General features: G+C 38.9%; 1 protein-coding gene across 1 annotated transcript in view; it reads right to left on the reverse strand.

The window, feature by feature from the left end:
- Positions 1–403: 403 nt before the first annotated feature.
- The window catches only part of ZRANB1 (zinc finger RANBP2-type containing 1), an 89,748-nt gene continuing 69,445 nt past the window's right edge, over positions 404–20,706 (reverse strand). The window contains 7 exon segments of the mRNA XM_027770093.1: positions 404–2,243; positions 3,709–3,938; positions 4,134–4,263; positions 6,053–6,173; positions 14,503–14,701; positions 15,414–15,485; positions 16,730–16,883. Of these exon segments, the coding sequence (XP_027625894.1) occupies positions 2,025–2,243; positions 3,709–3,938; positions 4,134–4,263; positions 6,053–6,173; positions 14,503–14,701; positions 15,414–15,485; positions 16,730–16,883 (1,125 nt within the window). The 3' untranslated portion in view covers positions 404–2,024.

The following is a 20,706-nucleotide window of genomic DNA, read 5'->3' on the forward strand; positions in this document are numbered from 1 at the left end:
ACAGGGAAGAATGTTGTACCTGTCAAAGTGTACGTAGTGGTCAGGTGACTGATCATAAATAAATAAATAAATGAGGGAACTAGGGAAGTGATATTCACCATGCCACATCACATAGGTAGAAGCTAAATACAGAGCCCGTGACCCTCTGGACAGCGTTTACTGCAGTGTATACCCCAGTGACCAGATGCTTTTTCTGCTACCACTTCTCTTTGGCATCTTCAGTTGGGAGGGCAGATTTTGCGTAACAGATGATCAGAATGGATCTCTGCCCATTATACATAGAGAAAAGTTACTACAAATACTGTGCTAAATAGTAAGAATGGTGGCCTTCTAAGAACTTGATTAATTATAGGCTAAAATGAAAACAAACGAGTCAATTTGTAAGAAAACATTAACCACTTGGAACGGTAACATTTACATTATAATTACCAAAATTCATTTTATGGAATCATACTGCAAAAATAATTTTTTCCTACAAAGTTTAGGATGCAGCAAAATCAATCCTTTCATCCTGGGAACATCTTTTACTGAGTGTTCAGAGAGGGGAGAAAGAACTAGACAGCTCATGGGTATTTTTTCTATTTTTAGTATTCTGCCATCAAGTTTGAGGTGCACATTTCAATATCATCTAAACAGAAAACAAGCAAATATTTAAAGGTTTTCACAGCCTTTTCATCAAAGGGAAAGGGGGAAATGTTCCTTGCCACATCATAGTCTACAAAGTGCTTATCAGGACACGAAGTCTTTTTGTGTTCCTGAGATAGGTCTGAAAATTTTACCCAGTATTGAATGTATACCTGAAGTGGTCAAACAGTACTTTTTATAAAAAGGTTTTCTACCTAAGATTATAGTTTTAAGAATGGCCACAATTAACTTATCATGCAAAAATTCTCAGACTACACACTGAGAAATTCGTCAATGCACATTTACCACCTTATTGCATTTTTAAAAATCTTTATTCTGAACTGAACTGGTAATTCCCAATCAGCCTAAGCAAAGGCATGCCTGCTAACAGGATTTGCTTAGAGCAGAGGTGATGATAAAAGATAGGAATAATCCAAAGACCCTCTGCATAGCAATCTGGGAGTAGAACATTGTCAGTGGAGTCCAAGTGAGCAAATTTCACACACTCCATTTAGTGGAAAGTGGGCCTGCTCCTTTTCCATCCAGGGAACAACTGTTCACAAACGGACCACTGCCCAGAGTCTGGAGTAAGAACCCTCATTTTAGGACACTCTTCCACACAAATAAATACCTAAAAACTAAAAAGGGGAGGGGGTGGGTGCATATCAAGAAACTTAAGAAAAATGAAATAGTAATAGAAACCAAAACCTTCAAAAAAAGGAAATAATGTCTATATGGAATTCACTCAATAGCAGTAACAAAAATTTCAGATTTTCTTGTAGTTTGTTCCTAAAAGATTTGATTTTACTTTATTGGGCACAATAGGAACTAAATTATTAATAAAATAAAAGCTTGTTTATTTTTTATGTTTTGCTGTGGATAATTTGTACAAAGGTTCCAGATCTCTGAGATTTACTGTAAAATGGATCTTTTGAGGTGAAAGTAGAAATACCACATTCTACTGAAAAATGAAATGAATATCTCAAAGGAACAAAGAGTCGTCTGCCATGTGCTTTTTTTAAGTGCCCATGCTGGAAAAAAATTTCTCTATAATATGAAGATGCTGGTACAACTTTTCCTATTACACATTTTCTTACACAACCACATGCGTTACATTTATAGACAGATTTACAATTTGAAAGGGAAAAAGTTCTCTTAATAAAATTAGTTTTTTGTGTTTTTTTTTTTGTTGTTTTTTACAAATTGTAGTCCAACCAAAGTTCTGTGTTCTCACTCAGCTGATACATTATCTCCATTGGGTGTGTGGGTCAGAAAAACACTTCTGCGCAGACCCTGCCAGATTTGGTTCTTCCGTGCCGTACACTCTGCTTGGAGCACCACACTAACTGGGCTTATCACAGATCTGATGCCATCATCTTCTGTTCTTTGATTTTTCTTTTTCATTCATCTTCGTCATCTTCATCTTCCTCTCCATCAGATAGGGATGTACAAGGCCGGATCTGTCGGTAGCGGTCAAGCCATTTTTCTACCATTTGTGTAACCAGGGGGTGATTTCGCCGCCGAGAGCTTTTCTGCATGGCAACCAGAACTCCCCCCTCAGTCACACAGCAGTCCAGCCACTCCCTGAGCAGTTTTTCTTGCTGTTCCTCATTACCTAGCTTTTAGAGGAGCATGAAGAAAACAGGAGAATAGAACAGATCAGACTTGATAAGGGAAATTTAACAGAACCAAAAGCAACCGGCTGTTTTAACATGGTATCTACTGCATTTCTTGTTTGCTCTCGTTATTTCTTTTTTTTAAATCAATGGGAAAATTTTCAGAGAAAGCTAGAAGGAAGACTACCCTAGGAGATAATCTGTTTAACGAAATGTTATGATAAACTAATCCTGACCAAACAAAAATGCCAGGAAAAATTCACAGGTTCAAACAAGGTAAGTTTACTCAGTAAATTATGTAAAGGCTGAAGTTATACAAGTTACGGTCTCAATTTTTTTCGCTTAATGTCGTCATTATAAGCATTTTATGATAATTATTAGTATATTAAATAAAATACCAATTATTTTATAAGAATGCGGGCTTTCTGAGACAGTGTTCTTTGTGCACATTCTCACTACCTCTCCTGTCTGATCTTCCCCACCCTCATTCCCCTGTACCTGCAATGGCTTTACCAGTAGCTTTTGCTTTTGCCACTGCTCAATTACCTAGTCTCAACCGAGCAAACCGGCCATTGGCTTCCCAGCTTAGCCTCATATCTGGCCTTGAATCGTCCCCGCACACTCTTACTGCCCACTACTCTTAAGCCACACTAGCCTTCCAATTCCTAACTTCCCTTCCTATAATTCTGCAAGGCTCACTTTATCTCAATATCCCCTTCCTTTCTCATCTAAACTCCACCTCACCCTAAGTAAATCATACACAAAAAACCTATTTTCTCTCCTCAGGGCAAAAATTTCATAGTCTAGTTCCTTTCTATGTATCCACACAGCAGCTTGGTTTATTTACAGAAAGAGACAATTACTACAACAACATTCAGAAATGTAACTGATGTGAGCAAGCAGGTGTCATGGAGGTTAAGGCAGCTTGATCTCATTTGGCCAACTGCATGGTTCAAGTCACAGACCTAGCAGCTTGGAAAGGCACAAAGTCTGTGTGTACGCCCAGAATCCTGAGAGGAGAGTGGAGAAGGTACTACAGTGTGGCCATACCCCAGAGGGGTGATTCCTCTCTGTCTGTCTCCGAGTGCATGTGCCCTGTAGCAAACTAAAAAAAAGAAAAGGGACCAGAAAGCGGCATGGTGGTAAAATTTCCATGTAGTGGACTATGGCCCAAGTCTCAGACTTGTTGGCTTGAAACTCAAGTGGGTGTGTGTGTGTGCACTGCCCAGGATCCCGAGGAGAATGGAGAAGGGATTGGGGGGGGGGAGGGCAGTGACTATTTCCCCTGGGGGATGATTTCTCACTCTATCCTTCTGACTCCGGGAGAGCTCACACGCCCTATAGCGAAAATCTCTTAAGGAAAAAGAAATTCAACTGGTGTAGCTAAAGCCACACCTGAAAGACCCTCCAGGCTGGGTTCTGGTAGAAAATTACTACTACATTGGTTAACAGCACAAGCACCGCTTACCTCCTGAGCAGAAAGAAAGTGCACATGGAGTAACTTCCTCTCACTGTCAACCAGAGGCAAAAATGTGATAGTGACATCATCATCGGTGTTCAAGTTAGCACCAGCACCTCGGTTGCCATAGCCATCATTTTCCATAGCAACCAAAGCAGAGAAGTGGCCCCTTGTATAGCCCAGAGCAATTGGACTTTTCCAACAAAAACTCTGTTCCCACAACAAAGGCAAATAAACACCTGAAAAGAGGGGGGAAATATCAGTGGTCACAGGTCAAATAGTTTGTCCCCCATGTCCACATTCCCCTGTCCACTGCATCACTGCCTGACATCCAAGAGCTGCTTTGAGCCTTCTCTTCAGTAAGTCTTTAAAGATGTGGCTGCAAATTACAATAGTAAACAAGACTCCTTAAATGCACTTAAATAATGGCTTACCTTGAAACCGAGTATATCCTAGAGTTTCTCCCCGGAAACTCTTATAATATTTTACTCCATAAACTATAATTGGTCGTCTAAGAATATGCGCAAGTACAAAAATGTGTGTCTGTTCCAAACTTGCTCCAGGCTAAATAGGACAAACAAAAAAGTACAATCTTTAGAATTTTATTACCATTTCTAGACTACTGATACATACAAAAACAATACATACCTTCCTGGGACCAGCAGTTAGCATAATGGCTATGTCGCTGGACTCGCACGTAGTCGACCATGGTTCGAGTCCCAAACCTGGTGGCTTAACTCACGCCGGGCACGTGTGCGTGCATGCCCAAGATCCCGAGAGAAGAATGGAGAAGGGATTGCGGCGTGGCCATCCCCTCTGGGGGGTGATTTCTCGCTTTCTATCTCTCTGTCTCTCTCTCTCTAGCAAGCACACGTGCCCTATAGCAAAAACCTCTCCAGGAAAAAAAATAATACGTACCTTCTTTAATATACTATCTCAATTCATTTTTAAATTTAAAAAAGTCCAATAAAACTATAATATATATCTATGAAGTCTATGTACAAGTATCATTCACTATTCAAAATTCACAAATCAAACAGATCTGGATAAATATTTTGAGATATCTCTTACTATTCAACCTCATTAACTCATTCACTGATCTCAGGAACCATAGAGTCACATAGCAAGAAACGCTTTATATAACCATATGGTTAACTGTGAGAGTACTACCTACAACAAGGTCCTGAAATAAAAACATCAGCCTTGTTATTTCATACACACTAAAATGGCAGTACCACCTAACTCATGAATATTAATACTACTGAGTCTATCCTCTAACTACAATGATTCTGAACTACATGGTCAGCCATGACATGTCTGAGATATAAATCATCTTCTGTGAACCTTGCCCAAATGGCTCAAAGACAGAAGGTACTTTCCTCTGAGAGTTCAAAGGAACTATGCTACTTTCTAGAAAGAAGAAAGGATTACTGGGGCCAACAGGTGACATGGTGGTTAAAGCACTGGATTCTCACATGGCCAACCATAACTGGCTTGAAAATCATGCTGGCCACGTGTGCAAGTGTGCCTAAAACGCTAGGAGAATGGGGGACAAGGGACTGCAGCATGGCCATCCATTGGGGGGGTAATTTCTCATTCCCCCCCGCACTATCTTGGAGGAGTACACAACATGCTATGGCAAAAAAAAATTTTTTAAATAAAGATAAAAGGAGTGTTGTAAACAGATTTGAACTTTACCCCAAACAACCTTCTCAAAACAAAACTAGTATGAAAGCAAGAGTAAAAGGGGGACAGCTCACAGTTCTATGCTACAAGAAGGCTTCATTTATAAAAGAGTGTACCGGCAAACATCAGAAAAGTTCATTCCCACATGAACCAGAAATCATGTCTGTCAATGCTAATTAGTTCAGAACAAGCCAGACTGCAAATTTTCCTTTGCCTACATCACATGAATATTAGGGAATGCTATGAAGATTAAAGACTTGTTCCTTGGGACCTGCTGAATCAGCACCTGTATGTATATAAGTACCCATTTCTAATTCACTGGTCTTGGTAAAACAAACAGAAAACCATCCATATCAAAGAGAAATGAACAATTTCAAAACTATGTACCTGATTATCACAGTACAACTTCCATTTATACAGTTTTTAATCACTTGATACCAGAAAAAAAAAGTAATAACTCTTACCTGCTTTGTAGTAAAGACTTGCTACAGTCACATATTTTGATAAATAGCAATCACAACTACAACCCAAGTCAACCAATGCCAAGTCAAGAACTCTTTCCTTAAAACCCCACTGGCTCTAACATGATTTGCTCAAGAAAATGAAGGAATGCATGCCATGTGGCTTACTTTTCTCATAGAAGCAACAAGGTCTGAAACATCCTTACCTGGCTAGCAAGAGAGAGTATAAATGCCCAGTCTTCTTGCCACTGCTCTTCTCTTAAGGAAAAGTGTAAACCAAAGCTCTGAGAATACCATGATTCCCAATCTTTCCAGCGTGTGTAAAACCTAAAAAGGCATGACAGTTAAAATAAGCTTTCTAGGAAGAAAAAATAGAGTGGTAAGACATTTGTGGGATACAGAAATGGTTTAATACCTATTGCTGATAATGTGTATAGCATTCTCAACTGGACTGGTCTGAGGTATATTTCATGTTGGGTAAAATCTCTTTACAAGCTAAATGATGTATAATGATTGAATGTATAAAACAATAATAAAAAGTAAAATTTTAAAAATAAGCCTTCTATATAAATAGTACACTAAATGTTATAATTTAGTTTGGTCTTTTCGCAGCTCATTTGAAGAAATTAAAAATGCTTCCATTCTTCTAGTACTTTTTTAAAAAACTTTTTGCTAGGAGACAAAAAACAAGAGTGATAAATCACACCCCAGGGGGGATGACCATACCACACTGCCTTCTCCTCTCAAGATTTTGGGCACACACACCCAGAGTTTGTCAAGTCACAGGTCTAGGACTCAAACCACACAGTCAGTTATGTAGGATCTAGCTGCCTTAACCTCTATGCCATCTGCTGACCCTGCAGCTGATATCTTAAAACAGCTTTAGGGGCTGGCAGGTGGCTTGGTGGCTAAGGCTCTGGATTAACACATGGCCAACATGGTTTGGGTTCCAAAACTGGCAGCTTGCTTTCTCTCTATCTGGCCAAATTAAAAAACAGAAATAAAATAATTTTTTAAAATAAATAAGAAGATAATGCAAGCCAGTTTGATTTACCAACCAAGCTTTCAACAAACTTCAGTCATTATGAGAAAGTTTAATGTCAATTTTCTACTATTGGTTTACAAACTCAAAATATGATCAAAGAATACATTTCTCCTATGTATAGTACAATGCTAAATGTACATAATGTATATAATAATATAATGTACATAAATGTATATAATACAGATGGGAAATACCCTGTGTGTTCATATAAACATCATTTCTCCGTGATACATTTTTATCTTTTGAGGAGCACCTGATAATCCAAAAACAAACCAAGAAAAAAATTACTGCAACCACATGGGGCCAGCAGATGGTATAGTGATTATTACATCACTGGACTCCCACATGGCCAACAGCAGTTTAAGTCCTGGACCCAGTGACTTGAAACTCACGATGGCCATGTATGCATGCATGCCTCAAATCCCAGGAGGAGAAGGAACTGCGGTGTGGCCATCCCCTCTGGAGAGTGATTTCTCACTTTCTCTCTCACTGTACCTATCTCTCTCTCTCTCTGGCAAATGCACATGCCCTATGGCTAAAACCTCTTAAAAAAATAAAAGTCACCTTTCTGTGCAGATAGCAGGCCCGCAAGCATAGTGAACGCCCCTAAAACCTGCCGGACCTTCTGTAAGAAGTGTGGCAAGCACCAGCCTCATAAGTGACACAGTACAAAAAGGGCAAGGATTCTCTGTGTGCTCAGGGACAGCGGCCTCATGACAGGAAGCAGAATGGCTATGGTGGACAGACTAAGCCTATTTTCCGGAAAAAGGCAAAAACTACAAAGAAGATTGTGCTAAGGCTTGAATGTGTGGAGCCCAACTGCAGATCTAAGACAATGCTGGCTACTAAGAGATGTAAGCATTTTGAACTGGGAGGGGATAAGAGAAAGGGTCCTGTGATCCAGTTCTAAGCCTCATCTTTTTTATCATGAAGACGACAAAATCTTGAGGTGAATGTTCACCTCATTTGATTACTTTATTCCCTCCCTAAAAGACCAACTATAATCAAAAAAATTCCAATTTGATTCATGAAATAAATAAAAATCACTACAACTACAAAAACAATTCCTCCTTTATATTAACAATATCCTTCTAAAAATTTTAGCCTGATAAATTATGAAGATCTAAAATCACAATGTGTTACTGATAGACAGAATAAAAATGAAATCTATTATTTTTCTCCATATCAAGTTTAAAATTAACTAAAACTAGAAATTACTACACTAAAAATTTACTACACTAAAAGCTCATGTTTTACAGTAAGACGAGCCAACCAACATTTCAAATGTCTGAAATGAAGACAGACATTTAACTTCTTTAGAATATCACATTTTGGGACAGCAGATGGCATAATGGTTACATTGGTGTACTCCCACACAGCTGAGTGTCGTTCAAGGCCAAGACCCAGCAGTTTGAAACACATGCCAAGTACATGTACATGTGTGCCCAAAATCCTGAGAGGAGAAATGGAGAAGAGACCACAATGCGGTCATCCCTCCGGAGGGTGATTTCTCACTTTCTGTCTCCCGGTGAGCACAAATGCCCAATAACAAAATTCTCTCTTAAAAAAAGAATATCACATTTTTATGCATTTCGAGTCTAGGTAAAAGCAGCAAAAGACAACAAGCAATTTGTTGCTGCTGATTAAATTTCCAGCATAGTATAGTTACATGTGGGGACTAGCATGTGGCATGGTAGTTAAGGCACTGGGCTTCCACATGGTTGAGTATGGTTCCAGTTTCGGACCTGATAGCTTGAAAATCATGTGCATGCATACCCAAAATCCTGAAGCTTGAAAATCATGTGCATGCATACCCAAAATCCTGAGAGGAGAATGGAGGAGAAGGGTTGGAAGTGTGGCCATCTCCCCTGTGGGATGATTTCTTACTTTCCCTCTCTCTCTGGCAAGGGAGTGTACGCAACTTATGGCAAAAAATTAAACAAACAAACAAAAAAAAGTTACATGTATCAGTGCCACAATGATCTTTACAGTAATTTAATGGAGGGCTCTGTAGAAATATATTAATACATTTTAGTTTTTTCTAAAATGACTCAAACAATAACCCAGAGGTTTAACTCTTAGTTGATCAAAAACATTGAGTACCCAAGCAACCAAGGATTTTTTATAATACCAAATATTTTTAAAATAAAATGTGGTATTTCTCTTTCACAATAGCTAAGATAAAGAGAAATGTATTTGAATATTTAAGCACCAATGATGATATACATTGTTTTGAAAAGCTGAAGGAGGAACATCAAGCAATATAATAGAAACAATAATGTAACTTCTTTATAGAACTGAAGGATGTATGAGGAATTTCTTGGTTAGTACCTAAAATCATTTTATCAATGACACAGATAATTCAACTGTAAATTAAATGATGATTGCACTCCAAATTCCTAAAGGAAGCTACTGAATAAGGGAGTTCAATACAATATATTGGGTCATCGGAAAAGTCATGACAAATTTTTGCCTAGAAAAATATGTCATGACCTTTCCGATGACCCAATAACTTAAAAATATGACATGGTGATTAGGCAGCTGGATCCCACATGGCCAACTCAACAGTTCAAATTCTGGACCCAGTGGCTTGAAAAATACACCAGGCACATGTGTGCATGCCCAAAATCCCAAAAGGAGAATGGACAATGGCATGGCCATTACCCCTAGGGAAATAATTTCCAATGAGCATATGCATGTTAAAATTTTAAAAATAAATAAAAGTTCAGGGTCTGCCCATGGTATTAAGGCACCTGGATCCCACATAGCTGAATGCATGGTTTGAGTCCTGAACTTGGGTGGCTTAAAAACAGCAGGTACATGTGTGTGCATGTCCAAAATTCCCAAAGGAAAGAAATAAGGAGAAAGGATTGTGGCATGACCATCCCCTGGTTGTGATTTCTCACTGTCCCTCTTTCTCCAGTGAACACACACCCCCTCTGGCAAACTAAATTGAAAAAAAAAATTTTAACCTAAATACATACATACATACATGTATTCAAATAATCACTCCCACCACACCAATAGCTAAACTTCAGACCTAAACTCTGAAACTACCTGGCCACTAAGAACAGATAAATAGGCCCAGCCCATGGCATGTTGCTTAAGGCAGCTGGACCCTATATGGCTTTGAGTCTCAGACCTGGGAGCCTGAGAAACACATCAGGCACATGTGCATGCAAGCCCCATATCCTGAAATACTGTGGTAATTTCTGGGGGGAGGGAGTGCTTTCTTGCTTTCTCTCTCGCCTTCTCCCTCTCTCCTTCCCCAGCAAGCCGAAGCACCCTATAGCAAACATTTTTAAAAAGAACCAGTAAACAAAGCAAGTCCAGCAACAAAGGACCAAGTAGTACGGAATACAAGTTTGACTGAACATTCAACAACCAATATTATGTTCATGAACTAGCTGGCAGTGTTCCCCAAATTAATGTACAGACTCCGTGAAATCTCTTAATCAAAATCTCAGCTGACTTTTTTTTGCAAAAACAGATAAACTGGATCCTAAAATTTATACAGAAATCCAAAGGACCCAGAATAGTCAAAACAATCTTGAATTTTGAAACTTATTACAAAACTAGAAACATGAAGACAGTCTGATACTAACATGAATATACACATATAGGTAAGGTCCCAGAGCCAAGTCCTTGTGAGAGATGAATCGCACATGGCCAACTGCAGTTCAAATTTTGGCTCTAGAAGCTTGAAAAACACTGGGCCTGTATGTTTGTATGCCCAAAATCCCAAAAGAGAAAGGAGAAGGGACTAGGTGCGACCATGTCCCATTGAGGAAGTGGTTTCTCCTTCTCTCTAAAAGAAAGAACGGATATACTCATTGATGGGAAAAAAACTGAGTACAGAAACAAACCATTGAAGGGACTAGCAGGTGAGCATAATGGCTATGTCGCTGGACTCCCATGTAGTCGACCGCAGTCCGAGTCCCGGACTCAGTGGCTTAAACTCACGCTGGGCACATGTGCGTGCGTGCGTGCATGTGTGCATGCCCAAGATCCCTAGAGGAGAATGGAGGAGAAGGGATTGTGGCATGGCCATCTCCCCTGGGGGTGATTTCCCACTTTCTGTCTCTCTGTCTCTTTCTTTCTGGCAAGCACACACACCCTATAGCAAAAACCTCTCTAAAAAAAAAAAAGGAAACAAACCATTATTTTTGCGGGAGACTAGTTTTCAACCAAAGTGCCAGGAAATGGAGCAGGAGGAAAACAATCTTTTAAACAATTGGTATTTAGGACAACTGGATATCTACATGCAAAACAATAAGCTCAAAGTGCATTATAGACCTAACTGTGCAATTTAAAAACTGTAAAACTCTTAGAAAATGATACATGATACAGGAGTAAATCTGTGTGACCTTAAACTTCATAAACTTGATTTAAAGACTTCAAGAGACACCTTTAATAAAGTAAAAAGATAAGCCACAGAATGCAAGAAATTATCTATAAATCATACACAATGAGGGGCCTCTTACATACACAATATATGTACCTCAATATAATGACAACCACTTTAAAAATGAGTACAAAATGTAGAAACTTCACCCAAAAAGATATATAAATGACCAATAAGCATATGAAAAAATGCCCAATGTCATCCAGTTATTAGAGAAAAGCAAATCAAACCCATAATGGGATTCTACTACATGTGCACAAGAATGGGCTACATCAATCAAAAACAAGTGTTGGTAAGGATGTGGAGAAGTGGGAATCTTCGTACATCAATGGTAGGAATGTAAAATTATACAATCACTGTAAAAAAAAGTTTGGCAATTTCTTAAAATGTTGAACACAGATTTACTAAATGACATAGCAAATCCTCTGCTAGTCATCTACAGGAGAGATACTGATGCTGGCCACAGCAACCAAACCTTAGGCTGGACTAGGATATGAACCCAGACCTCTAATGTCTTTATGGTCCCAGCTTGTAGAGCACAGCATCTTAGTGCACATCACCACTGCTGGGCAAAAAACCAGTAACAATTCTTTGAGAGAGATTTTTGCTACAGGGTGTGTGCCCTTGCCAGAGAGACAGAAAGCGAGAAATCACCACAATCCCTTCTCCTCCAGTCTCCTCTTGGGATTTTGGGTGGACATGCACACACATGCACTTAGCATGAGTTTCAAGCCACTGGATAGGATGTTTAAAAACCCACTGGACCGGGAACAAAAGCCACAGTTGACTACATGGGAGTCCAGTGATGCAGCCATTATGCCATATGCTGGTCCCCCCTAAAAAACAGTAACAATTCTATAAACCTGTACTGATTTTTCCCCTATTTACATGAATACCCCTGACCTGATCCTCTAAGAAATTAGATTAACTCATCAATGAAAGGCCAGGACACCCTATTCAGTCTTTAGAATTGGAGTCAGATTGAATCAGGGGTATCCAACAGCTACAAACACAAAATAGCCTATCCTGAAGTGGGGAAAAGTGTTTAAATAAAAGAAGATTACTTTATGGTACCAGCAGATGGCATGGTTACGTCACGGATTCCCACATAGTTGACCACAGTTCGAGTCCAGGATCCTGTGGCTTAAAACGTGCCAGGCATGTGTGGGTACATGCCCAAGATCCCAAGAGGAGAATGGAGAAGGGATTGTGGCATGGCCATCTACCCTGGGGGATCATTTCTTGCTTTCTGTCTCTATGGTGAGCACATGCACCCTATAGCAAAAATATCTCTTTAAAAAAAGGGAAGATTACTTTATCAGTTCTTATTAGATATTTTATGGCTTAAGAAAACATCTTGGGGCCAGTGGGTGGCATGGTGATTAAGGTACTGGGCTTCCACACGGCCTACCACAGTATGAATCCTGGACCTGACAGCTCGCATTTTCACTTTCTCTCTGTCTCACTCTCTCTGGTGAGCATGTGTGCCCTGTAGAAGATTAAAAAAATAATAATAATGATAAATACAATTATAGTCTTCTTAAAAAAACTCATGCTGAAGAGCACATCAGTAAAGAGTGACTTAAAAAGGAGACTACAGGGCCTATAGCATAAGTCTCTTAAAAAAAAAAAATAAAGGCAGGACCAGCAGATGGCATAATGGCTATGTCACTGGACTCCTATGTAGTCAACCACGGTTTGAATCCCGGACCCAGTGGCTTAAACTCACACTGGGTGCATGTGCATGCGTGCCCAAGATCCTGAGAGGAGAACGGAGGACAAGGGATTGTGGCGTGGCCATCCCCCCTAGGAGCTGATTTCTCACTTGCTGTCTGTCTCTGCCTGTCTTCCTTTTTTATTTCTTTTTTTTTAAGCAGTTTTTGCTATAGGACACAAGCACTTGCCAGAAAGGCATTAGATAACCTACAATCCAAGCCTTAAGTTACTGCTAAGAATGGCGCTGTGTGACCACTGCAATCATGCAGTGTTCTATGTATGAACTTTTATAAAACATCAGGCAAAGATCCCCAGTGGCAGGGGCTAAAGGAGGTGGGGCCAATGCACATTTTGTTTTGTGATGCCCTGTCCAAATACCAATTCAAGGTCCTCATTCCTGAAGCATCTTTAGTCATGACTTAATTTGAAAGTTCTAGTCAAGGCAAAGTGGCTAGGTATGAAAACATTCTTATTCTGGAGTGCTCACTTCAGCCTCACATAAACTATTCTTTTTTTTTTTTTTTTTTGAGGGGATAGAGGTTTTTGTTTTAGGGTGGGGGGTGGGGGGGGGGGAGAAAAAGAGACAGTGAGAGGGAAACTGAGAAATCATCCCCCCAGGAGGGATGGCCACCCTGCAATCCCATCTCCTCCATTTTCCTCTCAGGATCTTAGGCACACACGTACACCGGCCCAGAATGAATTTCTAGCCACTGGGTCTGGGACTCAAACTGCGGTTAACTACATGAGAGTCTAACAACATAACCATTACACCATATGCTGGTCCCAAAAAGTCAGTAACAATTCTAAAAGTGAGAATCCAGCAATGTAACCACTATGCCATTTGTTGGCTCACATATACTATTCTTACATTGGAAAGATGGCATGACTGAAAGTATCATGATTTTGAAAACTAACTGGCACATGTATCAAGATGTGAAAAACTAAACTCTGTAAGTGTTTATATATGTATATATAAGAAGGTGTAACAAAATGTTAACCATTAGTCAATAGAATAAAGAAGCTATTAGAACCTACTGGACTATTTTTTCTTTCTGTTAACTTTTCTGTAGGTTTGAAAATATGCAAAATAAAAGTCTTTAATTCCTCCTCAAAAGAAAAAAAACCCTTGCAATACAATGTCAAAATAATATCTTAAAGTTGAACAAAAATATCAAATCATACCTACTTTATAAAAAGGACACTTTATCAATATTTAAGGCTATTATAACTTGAGATGTTGTATTTGAAATGTTCAAATACACTGCTTTTATTTTATAGAAACAATGCATTTCCATTTTAAAGTTTCAGATGTTTCTATTTTAAAGCTCAGCAAAAGAATTTATCAATAAAAACCACTGAAATGTTCAACATGTCTTGAAGTCCTCTCTAGTTTTCAAAGAAAAGAAAATAGAGAAAAAGTATTCTACCACTACAAGAAATGATCCATCAATTGCACTCCTAGATTGAAACAAGGAAGGATGCCAGCTCACCAATGTGAACAGTCATGCAGGCTGTCATGCAGAGCTTTCCGGAGCACTGAGTCCTTGTCATAAATGCCCCAGGTAGCTTGTAGTACTGAATCAAGTAAGCAGTCTCCTGCAGTCCGGTTCCAAAGTGCATAGAGTCGACTGTCCAAACGTGTAGCCAATTCCAAAGACCAGTTTATAATCGGAGATTCTTCTTCTAACTCTATGAGTGGTTTAAATAACATGTTCATTTTTATACCTATACTTGAGGGGAAAAATCTGCTTTCTAGATTTTTATGTAATTTACTAATAAACATCTAGATAAATCTGATCAATTTAAACATAAACTTCTGGCTAGCTGATATATCTTGTGGTTCTAGTATAACACATTCATCTTTTTAAAAGAGATAAATACTCACTCTGAAATAAACAGAATACCAAGATTTTAAAACTCTTACACCTTTCTTTATTCACTCTATCAGAGTTAAGAGCTCTAAATGAGTATTTTTAACAGTGCAATGACACAGTGCTCTTAAAGTCTTTGCATCTGTAATTTAAAATAAAAATAAAGCAAGTTGACTGTGCATCAAACTACTCTATACCTTACAAAACAAAGCAAAATTTAACTGATCAGAAGAAAGGTAAATTACACTCATTAATTCCATGCTTACCTTTTTAAATTTTTTTTGGAGAAGTTTTTGCTACAGGGTGTGTGCGTTCGTCAGAGAGACAGAGAGAAAGCGAGAAATCACCCCCCAGAGGGGATGGCCACGCTGCAATCCTTTCTCCTCCATTCTCCTCTTGGGATCTTGGGCATGCACGCACACATGCCCGGTGTGAGTTTTAAGCCACCAGGTCCAGCACTTGAACTGCGGTCAACTACATGGGAGTTCAGCAACATAGCCATTACACTAACTGCTGGTCCCCATGCTTACCTTTTTGAACGTCTCTATCAAGCACCTCATCAAATAATTTTTCTTGGACTGTCGGGGGCAAATCTTCTATATCTACCCCGAAAAAAAAAAAAAAAAAAGCTGACTTAAAAGCTCTTACATTTCATAACTTGATAAACTTGATACAAATATCTCATAGTAACTTCCTCTAAAATAATGCCCTTTCCACTAAAGGCTGTCAGGTAGCTTTTTTTTTTTCTTTAATAGTTGCTTGCAACATATGTGCACATGTGTGATGTAAATTATTTCCTTTCTGTATTCCATTATCAAAATTTTGAGTTACTTTAATAAAACAATATTAAGAATAATATCTGGACAATTACATACAAAGTTTTGTTTTTTTCTTCACATTGGCAACCTCTGCTCAGATCTGCTATTTTCAGATTTTAGAATTTTCTTATAAATGTTAATGAACCCATTTTATAGCACACAGTCTTTTTGTTATTTTCCTCAAATTCTTTATCATCTGTTCAAGTAATTTAATAGAGTAGCCTTCCCAATGAAATTTTTAATAATTTTTTAGAAGCCATTTTCAACTCAAAATAAAAGTAATAATCACTTGGGATAAGTTTAACTATAAAGTGAATACATTTCAAATGGAATTTGCTCCAATTTTAGAAACCTCAGTTATTATCTTCAACCATTTGTAAATACCCGTTTACATCTGAATACAAACACTTAGATCCCAGGTAGAAGCTTTATTTTAGGAATCTTTACTGCTTGATATACTTACTCAATACCAAAAGAAACCATTTTTAACTGTCACTGAATTGAAAAATTAAATGCTACCTCACTGAAAGAGTACAAATGAATGTGATGAGAAAGGAAGGATGCATTCAAAAGAATGCCAGTATCTTTAAATTCAAGTAACATGACATTACCTACCCAAAGCCTATGTTCTAAAATCCTATCATTAATACCAGGTAACCAACAGCTATTTAATTTCAAAATTAATAAGCATGAAAAGAAAGAAAACATTTTTAAAAGGAGACTTTTAATAACAGATATTACAAAATAAAACCAAAGAAAAAGTACAGCAGATTTTTAAAAATTATCTTGAGGCCCACGAAAAAAAATCAGTACTGTAAGCTGTTATATTTCTCCCCAAATATTAAAGCATTCATTTACTAGTAGCCCTTATCCCAATCACTTCCAGCATAAAATAGGACATTCAAGTAATTTAAGATGCACATATAGTAACTATGCTATCTGTTTTCTATCAAAAACACATTTTTCCCATACATAAAAACACACTATAATGAAATGAAAATTTCTCTTCAGATTAAATTTTGAGTTACCTGCTGGCAATGTAAATGTTACAAGGTCAGTTAGAAAATAGCAAGCAAAATCCCCCTTTCTCTGATGAAGAGAGGCAGCTATTTCTCTCCGGATTTGTTCTGTCAGTTCAGGACACACCATTGCTGGAATGCACTTTGCTGCTTGTTGAGACACCTTGAATGAAAAAGAAACTTTCCTCTACATCTCATTTATCATAAAAGGAAGCAGAAAAACATTATTTGAAAGAAATTAGCATATTTCCCCAACTATAGTTTTGTTTTTGTTGTTGCTGTTGTTTTGTTTTAAATCTTACAATGTCTGGGCTAGCTGGTGTCATGGTAGTTAAGATGGCTAGATTCCACATAACCAACCATGCTGTTTGAGTACTGGACCCAGCAGCATGAAAAACACACTGGGCATGCCTTTCCCTGACAAGTGCATACACCCTCTACCAATTTTTTTTTTTAAATGTACTAGGTATTATTTCTTTACTTGTGGAAAAATGTATCTGTACAATTTGTTAGAAAAACAAAGATGCACATTAAAATTTATGTAAAAGCGAGACCAGCAGTAAGTGCAATGGCTATGTCGTTGAACTCCCATGTAGCCGACCGCAGTTCGAGTCCCAGACCCAGTGGCTTAAACTCACACCAGGTGCGTGTGTATGTGTGCCCAAGATCCCGAGAGGAGAATGGAGGAGAAGGGATTGCAGCGTGGCCATCCCCTCTGGGGGGTGATTTCTCGCTTTCTATCTCTCTGTCTCTCTCTGTATTTCTGGCAAACACACATGCCCTATAGCAAAAAAAAAAAAAAACTCTCCAAAAAAAGAAAAAAATTATGTAAAAGGTTGCTGTTCCTAAAGATACATCATAAGAGGGGAAAGGAAGATATAACAAACTCAGACTGACTATCGTGTACTCAATAAAAAATTATTAAAGAGAGGCTGGCAGGTGGCGTGGTGGTTAAGTGTGCTGGACTCCCACATGGCCAACTGCAGTTCAAGTCCCAGACCTAGCAGCTTGCTTTCTCACCCCCCCCCCCAACTCTGTCCCTCTCTGGTCAAATTTAGATAGGTGGGTAGAAAGAAAGAAAGAAAAAAAAAGTGAAAGAAATTTTTTAAAATATTATTAAAGAACAGGAAATCATAGCTCACAGACCAAAAAAAAAAAAAAATGCAAACATTCTTCTCTCACAAATTTTAAGTTCCCTGACTTAGAATAAATAAAGCACAGGGGCCAGCAAGTGCCGTGGTGGTTAAAGGTGTTGGACTCCAACATGGCCGACCACAGTTTGAGTCCTGGACTTGATGGCCTGCTTTCTCATTTCCTCTCTCTCCCTCACTCTCTCAAATTGAAAAATAATGATAATAAATAAGTAATTATTTAAAAAAAGAAAGCACTGACCTCAGGTTCCTTCCCCCTCCTCATTTGTTAGCACACTAAATTTTTTAAAAGCACTTGCATCTCCAAGTTTAAATAAAGGTGGCAGAACATCGAAGTCCAGTCTCATAGGCGTGAGATATGAACAGTTGTAGTGAGTTACAGACCCCTAGAAGTCTCTAGCTAAGGAAATATAACAAGCTCCAAATGACTAGTTGTGTTTGGTTCTGCTAATACAGTGTGTGCACTCACCAGAGACAGACAGGGAAAATGAAAAAGGATCCCCAAGGAGGATGGCGTTGTTGCGATCCCTTCACCTCCATTCTCTTCTCAGGATCTTGGGCATGCATGCACAAGCGCTCAGCTATTTCTCAAGTTGTGGGATCTAGGACTCAGACCATGAAGTTGGCCATATGGGATCCAGTCATATGATCCAACCACTTTAACCACTGCCACCAACTGGACTGGCTGGAACTTTCTTCCTTAATATTTTATTGTTCTTTTCTTTCTTTAAATGCCAGAGGATGCGTGCATTCACCACAGAAAGAACAACAGAGAGCTCCCTCACAATGGGGCATGGTCATATCATAATCCTGTTTCCTCCATTTTAATCCTGTTTCCTCCATTTCTCCATCCTATCAGGATTTGGGGCACTCATGCACAAGTGCCTGGTATTTTTGACAAGCCACTGGGGCTGGAATTCAAACCACAGTATGCCATGCAGGATATAGTTCCCTTAACCACTGTGCTATGGGACTAACCCTTTCTTCTTTTAAATGTTGAATAGCAACAAATGATGCAAAGATTTCACATTACATTTCAGTTGCATTTCATTTGTGGCACTCAAGAAATTTATATAGTACAGAAAATTCAAAAATCCAAGTGAGTACTGGTAAGGAAGAAAATGATGCAAACATGAATGAGCCAGTGAGTTCTATTCTCTGCTGTCACTAACCTGGATGACAGTCACCAGTTACAAATGTTACTGATAATGCCATCTATAGAATACATGTGGACATCTTTTTTGGAGGGGAGAGGTTTTTGCTATAGGGCGCATGCACTTGCTAGAAAGACAGAGACAGACAGAAAATGAGAAATCACCCCACAAAGGGGATGGCCACACTGCAATCCCTTCCCCTCCATTCTCCTCTGGGAATCTTGGGCATACACGCACACGTGCCTGGTATAAGTTTAAGCTACAGGGTCAGGGACTCGAGCCATGGCCAACTACACAGGAGCACAGCCATATAGCCATTACACCAACTGCTGGTCCTACATATGGACAATTTAACAGACAATTGCTATTAAGGTAAGCAAACTGTGTTTAAAAACCCTGAATAACACCCAGCTTAAAACTCCTACACGAAAAACTCAGTTTTACTAGCTAGCATTACCAGTAACCATAAGAATTTCCACGACATCTGAATTCCATGAACTCAACCTTTATACAACACTCAAAATATGGAAAAGCAAGCATTAATGATTTTTAGAATATAATTGGCTATTTCTCAAGTAACACTGCTAAAATGAATTGTAAAAATAAATTCAAAAATGGATTATTCCAATCTGGTAGCCCTCAGCCCCTCTCCAAAGATATAGAAAGACTTTTTTTAAAAAGAAAAGAAGACCTGAACTAGACTCAATATGGCAAACATTCCAAGAAAAACTTGGCCTCCAAGCAAGCCCCACTTCCACCACCATACTTAAGCAGGACATGTCTCTGAAGTCTAACTCTCATCTCTCTGCCTCTTCATCCCAATAATCTTCAACCATTTCTTTAAACTAGCAATTCTTTTATTTGTTTATTTATTTTTTTGCCTGAGGGCACACGTGTGCTCACCAGAGAGAAACAGTGACAGCGACAGTAAAAGGCAAAGTGGGAAATCACCCCCCACCAACCACACAGGGAGAACGGCCATGCCACAATCCCTTCTCTTCCATTCTCTTCCCAGGATCTTGGGCACATACACACTTACCCAGAGTAAGTTTCAAGCCACCAGATCCAGGACTCGAACTGCAGTCAGCCATGTGGGAGTCCAATGACCTAACTAATACACCACCTGCTGGTCCCTAAGCTAGTAATTCTTTTTTGGGGGCGGGGGAGAGATTTTTACTATAGGGCATGTTCGCACACCAGAAAGAGAGACAGACAGCGAGACAGAAAGCGAGAAATCACCCACCAGGGGGGATGGTCATGCTGCAAAATCTTCCCCTCCATTCTCCTCTCAGGATCTTGGGCATGCACGCAAACACGCCCAGCGTGAGTTTAAGCTACTGGGTCCGAGACTCGAACAATGGTTGACTGCATGGGAGTCTAGTGACATAGCCATTACACCAACTGCTGGTCCCAGTAATTCTTAATTTACAAGTTGTGAACTTGAGAAGTACCCATGAACTTGAATGGGAATTTTAATTAAATAAAAGATATACTGTATTTTCACTAACTTCTTGCCTTATACTAAAATACATTTTCTTATATATTTCAAATTTGATTTAGTAATTTGATAACTGTATTTCAGTATGACTGAGTTCCTTCGCAATCCTATTTTTGTTTTATGCATTTAAAAACAGTATTTTGAGGGACTAGCAGGTGGCATGGTGGTTTTGGTGCTGAATTC

The sequence above is a fragment of the Tupaia chinensis genome, unplaced genomic scaffold, assembly GCF_000334495.1.
Source record: "Tupaia chinensis unplaced genomic scaffold, TupChi_1.0 Scaffold000113_1, whole genome shotgun sequence".
Lineage (NCBI taxonomy): Eukaryota > Metazoa > Chordata > Mammalia > Scandentia > Tupaiidae > Tupaia > Tupaia belangeri.